This window comes from Echinococcus granulosus (assembly GCF_000524195.1).
Source record: "Echinococcus granulosus chromosome Unknown EG_S00025, whole genome shotgun sequence".
Classification (NCBI taxonomy): domain Eukaryota; kingdom Metazoa; phylum Platyhelminthes; class Cestoda; order Cyclophyllidea; family Taeniidae; genus Echinococcus; species Echinococcus granulosus.
The window spans coordinates 539730-549542 of NW_020170405.1; the positions used below are offsets into that span (position 1 = coordinate 539730).

The 9813-nt window shown below is 37.9% G+C and overlaps 1 protein-coding gene across 1 annotated transcript; it reads right to left on the bottom strand. All coding sequences in view use genetic code 11, as the record gives it.

Annotated features, from left to right (window-relative positions):
* Nucleotides 1-1633: 1633 nt before the first annotated feature.
* Nucleotides 1634-8390, bottom strand: EGR_04200 (Kinesin-like protein KIF26A; the record flags this gene model as incomplete). The annotated part of the gene is made up of 5 exons (XM_024493449.1): nt 1634-1776; nt 2368-2556; nt 5833-5926; nt 6507-6704; nt 8187-8390. The coding sequence occupies 5 exons, from the start codon at nt 8388-8390 to the stop codon at nt 1634-1636; spliced, it is 828 nt and encodes a 275-aa protein (XP_024352150.1).
* Between the last annotated feature and the right edge of the window lie 1423 nt (nt 8391-9813).

Consider the following 9813-nt stretch of genomic DNA (forward strand, 5'->3'; position numbering starts at 1 on the left):
TCAACACCAGCACAACAGATTTTACGTGGAAAATCTCTGAGGTAAGCGATTCTTACCTGTTCCTGGAATAACTATTTAATATGTCATGGGTTGCAATTATTTTTATGGATGCAATTGGTAGCCAAAACCTCCTAAAGTTGAAACCAGGTAAACTCCATATATTACGGATTCTTCCTAAACCGTTACAGTTTGACTGTTATAAAAGTGGCATTGAAGTTGTTCTGGAAGGCTTTTATGCTGACGGGGGTTCTATAGCGTTGCGGTGACTGCATAGCTGCAAAATGATAGCATGAAACAAGAGGTTTGGGCCTTGTTATACGCAAGAACTTATCATTGCTATCATAGTAATATTAGTGTTTATTAAGTCAATGTGTTCGTGTTTCAAGGGAAATAATTATTCTAGAGCTGCAAGACCAAGTCAAGATCTAGCGGAAAGGTGACCCTTGTGCAGGCTTGCTAACCTGAGAAAGAGTTCAATGTCGACGACAAAGGATTGTTAATCAAACTTTGAAACATACGAGATGAGGCTATAGACTCTATTTTTGTCCTCGTTTGGCGTCTTCTACCGGCACTTAACGGGAATTCGAATGCTGTTTGCAATCTCCCTAAGCAAATAAGCACCCTTTGCATTTACCGACCTCCTTCAGAAATAATAATTTTTTTCTTTCCGCTTCGGCGCGTTAGAAGTTATAAATTTTTCACGCGTAACCAAATCAACCCTTGACTAAAATTTGTGAGTTTAGCAGCAAATGTGCGAAGGAAATCGCGGAAGGCCTTGTTTAAGGTGAGATGATACGGAGACTTCACACCAAAGACGACTGTCTGCTGGCGAAGCTTAATGCCGTCATATAATCTATGAAATTCTTTTAAAATCAACTTCTACATCAAGTATTTAGGTTATTCTTTTAATTTAATCATATTTAGCAGGACAATATCCTGTTTTAGAATGTGCACTCCCTACTTTTTAAACACCAGCAAGCTCACCCGTCCACAATCCTCCCTACTGAACAAACACAAATGATGTTTTTCAACAAGCCCTTCACCTGCTCAGCTCCCTTGTATGGTTTATGTGGGCGTGGGGAAAATTAATCGTCATTAATCCTATTAACAAGCACGCCTATCGAACTTCGCCCATTTTGCTCTTCTGCGCACGCTTCTGCATACAGAAGACGTATTGTAATGAAGGTGAGGGGGAGTACTTGCAGACTTGGGTCGTGGGAGCTCTACATTTTGGCCCAATTAGTGACTGTGGGGATGTGGGCTGCCACCGTGTAGTGTGTGTGTGTGCATGGAGTTACGTGCCTGCTTTGGGCGAGTCCGGGCCCCACTCTCACGTCCCATAGTCCAGGTTATGTAAATTATTACTCCATTTAAGTATAAGCATTATTTTGTTTAAGTAGAAGCGAACCCTGAGGGACTCACTCTACCGGTATAATAAAATATTTGGCTTAAAATAAAGCCCCGATTTCTACGTTGATAAGTTAAAACTTTCCATCATTCCATGCCACTCGTCATTGCATCTTAGTCTTCGGCAAATTTATCCAAAGGATTCCTTGCTTGTAAATTAGATGCTTTACTATTTTCTGTGACAAAGAGTGAGGCAAATGATTCTCAACATTTAGCTTGGTACGGTTTACTCAAATGCATCGCAAAGTGCGGTGAATGCGTTGTGGCTACCCAAACCCGCATGAGCATCGAGCTGGAACAGTCGTAAATGCGTGCAATTTCCATCGTGCACTCGTGTGTCCACACCAGCGGCATCCCTACGGTCAACCACTAATCAAAACAAGCACACTGCAAGGGTGTAAGACTTTGCAAGTTAAAATCCACACTAGGTGGGCATGTGAGAATGTAAATTAGATAAAAGTTTCAAGTGCAAAAAAGTCATTGATGTGTGAATTGCCAGACTAGTCTTCAATCAACTTTACAATAGAGCATGAAATCTTGAAAAATGGCAATCTCTTGTCAAATGTCGGGAGAGAATTGTCATGAGAAAGACAGCATTTGGCATTAAGTAAAAAGGTTGACACATGGAATTTGTCATGATTATTAATCTGCAATATAATAATCCAAAAGGGCTATTACAGTTAGGAGAATTTCTATTTATGCATAGACGAGAGTCCGTTAGGGGAATATTTCCGTGTTGAGACACAACTTTGAGTTTTAAAGGAGGTTAACTTTGGCACAAAATAACTTCTTTTATCCAGATATTCAGCAGCTTACGCGTATTGGCACATTCAAATAGCTCTAATCGCAATTTTTTTTCCTTTTTACGAATCAATCATTCAAAACTTTGGAATATAATACAGCCCTAAGATGGGCTTGTTAATTTGAAAGCGAAATCAGAGTTAAAAAGGCAGGGCTTACAATTTTTCGATTCAGAAAGTAGATCGCTACTCTTGCTACCTCCAATGCAGACCTCTGCAGCGGATACCGTGAGGTAGAAAGGTGTTGGGCACTGATCTTTGAGAGCATTAAACAACCACTGAATGGCTGTGGGGATGAGACCAAAATGGGCTGTGGTAGCATCATTCCCAACGAATCGTGAGACATCCCCTAGAGGGAATAAAATTTCACTTTGTTAAAATAATTTGCCGCCTTTTTAGTTAAATAGTTTTTTTTCAGATATCATTAGCAATTCCATTTCGTCCTTACTGTGAACGCAGGTGCAGGCTCTCTCTTTCAATGCTCAACAAATTTGGTGCATAATTCTCTTGAATTTTTGAGAAAATTTTATAGACACAGGGGATTTGGCCACTAAATCTAAGAAATTACGAGCTCCAAGACAACAAGTTTGCTTAATATGTGCAAACTTTAGAAGTGAGGAGCAGACTTTGTTTGGGAAAAATGAAACCACTTCAGTGTGCTTAAAACTTGCAAACTTCACGCCATCGTAGTTTGTCAAAATTTAACGGAATATGCGGCGATGTAACACAGTTGCACTGGAAGAGAATATAATCCATACATCTCTATGATGAAAAGGTCTTCACGCAGTATCTAATTAGATTGCCATTGACGGTATGGCAAATTGAATGTATTTAGCCACCCAAATTGTGACACAATGCAAAGTAGAGGATACTATAAACCCAGGCGACTTCCTGTCCAACCGTTAACACCGTTGTACTTTTAACCTTTTGTTTAGAATGCGCAAGTCTTAATTTAACTACTTATTTAATTACTGACCCAAAATTCTCCAGTAAACGATACCAGTTTCACGACTGCACTGATTCCCATAAGGCACTAGTTCAGCTAGGCAAATTTTAAACCATTCAATGCATCTTGCATAAAATTTGATGCATGTCCAGCGGACATATATGTTCTCGTAGCTGGACGGCTACGCGTCTTAATGATAGCCGATGGGACGGCGTCCCATTTTTGTCCAGAATGACTTAGAGCGTTTCTATAGGATGGGACCAGCATAATTATTATGTAGATTTAAATCTGAAAAAAAGAGCTTTTAAAACCAGAGCATAGTCAAGAATGTCCCTTCCCTTGTTGTGCTTTCTCCTTATTATAACGTACAAAAGAAGCTATTTCTAGCTCTAACCTCTACTACCTTTGTGAATTTTAATCCCGAAATTCCTAAACAGAAAAACTTATTTTAAAGAAAAAACTTTTGATAAATATATGTAGAATGTAATAAAATGAAAACCAAGCAGGTTCCATAATTTGTTGTATTTCGAAGTTATTTAAGTTTGTAGTTTAAATCGCAAAGACCTCAAAAGCAGCACAGTACAGAGGTGGTAAATTTAAAAATTGCCAAGTCGCAAATGCGTTTCGCAGATGAATAAGCTATTCTTACCATTTTCACTTTATAAAGGATCTTGACAAACAATTTTTGCATATTCCATTGATGTCCTTGAAATTTTTTTTACACGAGGCCACTTGAACTACTTGACCTTTCTACTACCTATTACTGAGTTGCTCTATAGAAATGAGACCAGTTTTGTGACACAGAAGACGGGTGTCCAGCTGAACCAAATAACTAATTTCATCTTTACATCATCTTAGTCATTAACGTTCGCATAAACCGATAAATGTAGCCATTCCTGAGAGCATTTGACTAGGATTAAACTTTGAGACCCGAACAAAGGTTTTACGATTTCAGGTGGTGTTGACATCAAATACGACACTGATTTGCGTGCAGCGACGGCATAGTAGTGAGAACAGTTGGAACAGGAGGTTGATGTCTTTCCGGAAAAATCTTTTAAGTGGTTGTTTTATCCGACCGAAGGTGACTAAACTGTGCAGCCTAACTTAGAATTTAGTAGGAGATGCTACCTCCTTTACTAGATCAAAACTAATGATAAACTAATCATCCTTTCCTAAAACAAGACATTCAAACCACTTGTTGGACTTACGAATGCTTTTGCTTACGAAAGCTAGAAACGACCTACCCTTTGCCCATTGCTATCTAAAAATGGTCACCTAAATCTTCAGCACAATTTCTAGAATATTCTCTTATATCCATTATATAAATGACAAGTTGTAGGTATGTCCGCCTTTTGCAGCTATTCTAGAATCAAGAATAAATGAGGACCAAGCAATGTTTTAGCAGATCTGTTACTCTATACTTAGAGCGAAACATCACTGTTCCATTGAGTCTCAGTTCACAGCACTTTAATCATACCACCAAGTTCACATCATTTAAATGACCGTCAAAGCGGGCATAAATTTACTGTTTTCATTTAAAATTCGAATTTGTATTTGATCAAAGAATTTCACGAGAAATTTAATGAATCGGCTATGTGGCACCTCAAAATCCCACTGAGCGTCCGTCAGAAATGCACTCATGCAAATTCCACTGGGATGGGAAACAAATTTTGCCCTTTTCATAAACTCCCGCTCTCTCAAACCCTTTTGTGGAATTCTCAACGGTTTCTAAAGTAAAATGTGCGTAAAGTTTGACCTCATAAGACTTTCCCTTGATAACTCTCCATAAAAGTCTAACCACAACTAGATAAGCAGCGGTTTCCACATCGTCTTTATGCTCTTAGCTGCAGATAAGAGATATTTTTCAAGTACAACACGGTTTACTGCTCTGCAAAGGAAACTAGTTTTTAATTAACTGACTTAGAACTCCAATACTAAAGCCTAGCTTAAACACACCCTTCTGTTAATTCCTTCAATGAGTAGCAACCTCAGGGAGTAGTACTGCTTTCTTACGCACTAAAGGGTATCGAGGCATCTTGCTAGATCCTCAGTATTTAATAAGTTGAATGGTAAGAAAATGATTTAGTATTTCGTCTGGTTTCATTTTACTTCTCTGGTAAGCTTACATCCACACCCGATAATATCTCAAATGGCACCGTCGTTTCTTTCAAAAAATATGGAAAAGTTTGATTTCGTCACGCGGTTAAAGTGTAACATTTTACTCTGTACTGATTCACCAGTAATTCTAATAGAGAAATTCTTTGCGGTTATTCGGGATTGCGGTCAAAGACGATTGCATTTACTTTGGCCATGGTGGCCAGCGTTTTATGTGACCTTAAAATTTATCCCTGAGCTAAAGTTTTTTCACTTGGCTGCCATCTAGGCTGTTTGAGTACTAGTGGCATAAACTTTGGATTTTAGCTAAAGATTATTTTAGTGACACCGAAATTGCGTGAACTAACAGTGGTTGAATGACCAACAGGGAAAAAATACGCAAATTAGTAGGACAGTATGGGCCCTCTCACAAGGTTGAAACATAACTTTCCGTGCTCGAATGAGTCACTTAACTACTTAAAATTACGATTGAAAGGAAAATCTTCTCAAGAAACACTTCAGCTTTTCAAATATTAAGTTACTTTTCGGTCTGATGAAAGTGACCATTTACAAATGGCAACTCACTTTTACCGACGGGGTTCAAATAGATCACGCATCCATCACTGCCATTTACAACGACAGAAATTTGATCGCTCAAGACCGCGGTGCAAAAATCCTTCTAAAATTAAACGTTGACCTCTATTGTACAAAAGTGGATAATGAGTTAATTAGGGTCAAATTCCTTTAGCACCCTGTCTCACTTACCCCACTTAAGGGAGTTGCTTGTTACCTTGGCAACAAGCATTATATCCTTCAGTGTTTAGGTACCAGTGCTTACATAAAATCTATTGAAAATGCATAAAGCTACTAGTTTCGGGTTTTTTCTGACTATTTTTTTGAACTGACAATGTTTGGGGTCCCTTCAAAAAGTGGAGGTTGTACATAACAAATTTGCATTCAAAGAAGTGGTTGTTAGGTGAGAAAACCTCGTTAGTACATGTGTGGGAGATTTTAGTGCAGTTACCTCAAATGCGTTGCCTTTTTTTAAAAGGGGAAAATAATTTGCCAAACCTTCTGAATAAAATCAGAGATAGAATGTAGTTTAATTAAACCATAAAATTAAAATACCTAGTCAAGTGGAAATGCTCAAGCTGTAGGCATTCTGCACTTAATTTAATCTAAATTTTAAATAAAACCGTATCCTGACTGTTAAAATAATTAAAAACTGGGGTTGAATTGGTTAAAAGGGGATTGAGTACCATGGAGTCCTGGTCAGAAAATGCTCCATCCGATGGGAAGTTTTTCGGTGCGTTGGAAATGCCCCCAACTGCAGGTGATGCATCTGCGGCGGGACGGATGAGTCGAACTTGTTTTTCCGCTTCATCGGTGGTCAGGGATGGTTGGTCAATCGGCTTCCCGCAGGAATCTCTCGTCTCATATACAAGCACCAATTTAGCCTTAATAAAAGTTTTATGTCTCATTAAAATATTTACAAGCATTATACCAGAATGACCGACATCTGGAGAGCCGATAAAATAGAACAGTGTACTCCGATTGTTCCTCCATTCTTTTATTGAGTTATAAAGTTCATTTTAAAATGCAGACATCTACATAAGGTGTTATTGTCATACTTCGAACGTAGAAAATCAAGAAATCTACCCTTAAAGCAGTCCTAGTGATATTTGTACATTGCCCAAAGGTGACACTGCAGATGTTTTTTTAGTCAACGGAGCATGAATACTTACTTACGAAGTGATGAAGATAGACGATGATGCTCTCAATATTGGCATCAAATCATAGTTCATCATGCAGAAAATTATTTCACCTTTCACCTTAATTGTTTGATTTACGGATTATAAGCTTCTTCAATAGTTTTTGGTTAATGCAAAGCAGTGTGAACTTTTGAAACCAGTGTCTCTAAAGGTTGTGAATGAAGAGTCAAAGGAAACATCAGAAAACTGAAACAAATGCCAACTTTTAAGAAATTGCGATGTTGTCTTAATCAGCTTTTGGTCAAGTTCCTTAGATGGTGTACAGGGACCAAAACAACAAAATCAGACATTTTAAGGCAGAGCTTGAAAGTTTTGTTTTTATTAAGAATCAGAATCGAAACGCGAATAAACTACTTTACTTACAAATAGATGGACTCAATAATGGTTTGCACAAATCTTAGAGCCTTGCAGCAAAAATTAAAAAAAATTTGGGCAGTATTAAAAAATCTAGCAAAAATAAAATTTTACGACCCGTTGCCATTGGTAATATCAAAAGAGAAGGAATCCCTTGGTATTGCCGACTGCCCTTCACTGAAATGATAGCAATACTTTCGGCGTCGTGCCGTCTGGATACCGCGCTTTTAACACTTTGCAATAGCAAACAAATTTTAATCGTGTCGTTGGTTTTGGCGATTTGTCGCGTGCTCTCTTTTAACCACCTCGACAGTAAAGTGCATTTGTCAAATTAAGGACGCACTGTTCGAGATCTCCAACACTCAAAGCTGAAGGCATCAGAAAAATCATTTGAGCTAAGCCTAAATAGAAGTAAATAATTGGAACTCACGTTGCTGGCTCTCCTCAAATCATTTTATTCGGTCAAGGGATGATTTGTTTAAGAGTTATCCTTCAACTGCTATGCAAAACAGTTGAATATTAATTTTTAATTGTATTTGCACTACACCTAAACCTAATACCAGCGGCGTTTTAAGACACCCAACGCCTACCTCATAAGAATGCAGAAGGAATCTCCATTTACTTTTTGGCGCAAAATGCTGAGTGACTGTAGAATAATTAGAAGATCGAACCCTTTTTCCAAATGTTTTGTTGCTATGAGAGCTTTTAGTTTAGTTGCTGCACTTTTAAAAATTCTTTTTTACTTGTTTCCTTCGGTAACCCCACTTGCATTGTTCATTGCTTTCACTGACTTGAGCGTTAGCGAGTTCTCACCTTGGAGTGATGGGAAGACTGGGGTGATTTTCGGTTTGTCTGCGGTAGAGGGATTGGTGGAGAGAGGAGAATGGTTTGAGAGAAGTTTGTCGGAAGGTTTCGGCGCGGTAGGGGTTGGAAGCTGTCCTTTTCCTGGGGTAGGTCATCAGTTTGAACGCTCTGCTGTTTACGGCTGCAAATATTGAAATTGTAATAAGAATGCATTCACGACAAATGAGAATACATTCACCACTTTCTTGATATCTTTGATATAACCTTGCTTAAAAAAACTTCAAACTTTTGAGCTGTGCTGCTTTTCAAATAAAAATTCATTCCTAGCGATTAAACACTGCCTAATTGTTGTGAGATTGCAGTGATAGGAAATAATTTAACCCTAAACAATGGAAGTGTGTCAATATTTGCATCCAAATTCTTCTAAAGATTTGGAAATTAAACTATCTGCTATCACTTCGAAGCCGCCTAAATTCTCATAAAGGTTTGAGATGACACATGCAGTATCTTCTCCCTGTTTTTCGTTTATGTGCATTGTAAATAAAAACCCTAAATTTTTTGCTTTTGTTCCCCTCATTAATTAAGAAATGTGCCATCATTTAGGATCGAGGCTTTAAAATGTAATGGAATTCGGAAGTTACGAGTGCTGAAACTTTCATCGTCTCCTTAAACTGCTACAATACTAAAATCTTTCACGTTTGGCAGGCAAAGACCAAAATGATTTCGGCTTTTAATTCTCACAACCTGACAGCCACTTTTTCATCTTTATTTTTGAATGAATAATGAATGCGACAGAAATACCGCCAGCGTGAAGTTGTCAACAAAACAGCTCACTTATTCAAAAGGTTTAGAAACCTCTGCTGCAGTATAAAATCAGCCTTATCACAGAACCTTTTATGGATGCTGCAGTTTTGCGATCGTCAGATAAATTTTCATAGTTATAGCTTAAGTGGGAAAAATAGGCAAATCCCATAATACCGAGAAATGTTTACAATTTGACTTTAGTTAAAATCCCAGGAAGAAAATTATTTTCATCAGAATTCCAATGGTATGTTGATCTTGATGTGAATGCTGGCCGTAATATAATCACAGAAGTGATCCGGTCCTATCAGAGAGTTTTTGCTTTTGAACGTGTGACAACTCCAGGCCTACCGCGAGACAGGTTGAAGTGAGTGGCTAAATCGTAAAAAGCACCAATTTCTGGTTGTAAGTGTTGAGTAAATAAAAGTTAGTAATGAAGTGTCTCCCGTGCCAAATGAAATTCCTTTGGATGCTCCTTCATGTAGTAGGATTCCGATTACGAATGGATAAAAAATTAAAAGTGTCTGCCACATTTTTTCGAATAACTTTATCTTTCAAACCCAATGACGGCACTAAAGAGTAACAGGCTTCAGGCTAACATTATTTACAATCAACAGAGAAATATGTAACTATATGAATAGTCACGTACCTCTTTAAAATGCTGCTTTTCGCCATTTTTTTGTTCTAGGTAATTGAAAACTGACACAAAAGGAAATGTGTTGAATTAGAAGAAGGAAACATTGCGACAGTATACCTGAAATGGAAAAAAACAGGGCATTAAAGTGTTTGGAAACTAGTGTTAGCTTAGAGAACGAGGTTTTAGCATTTTCTTCTT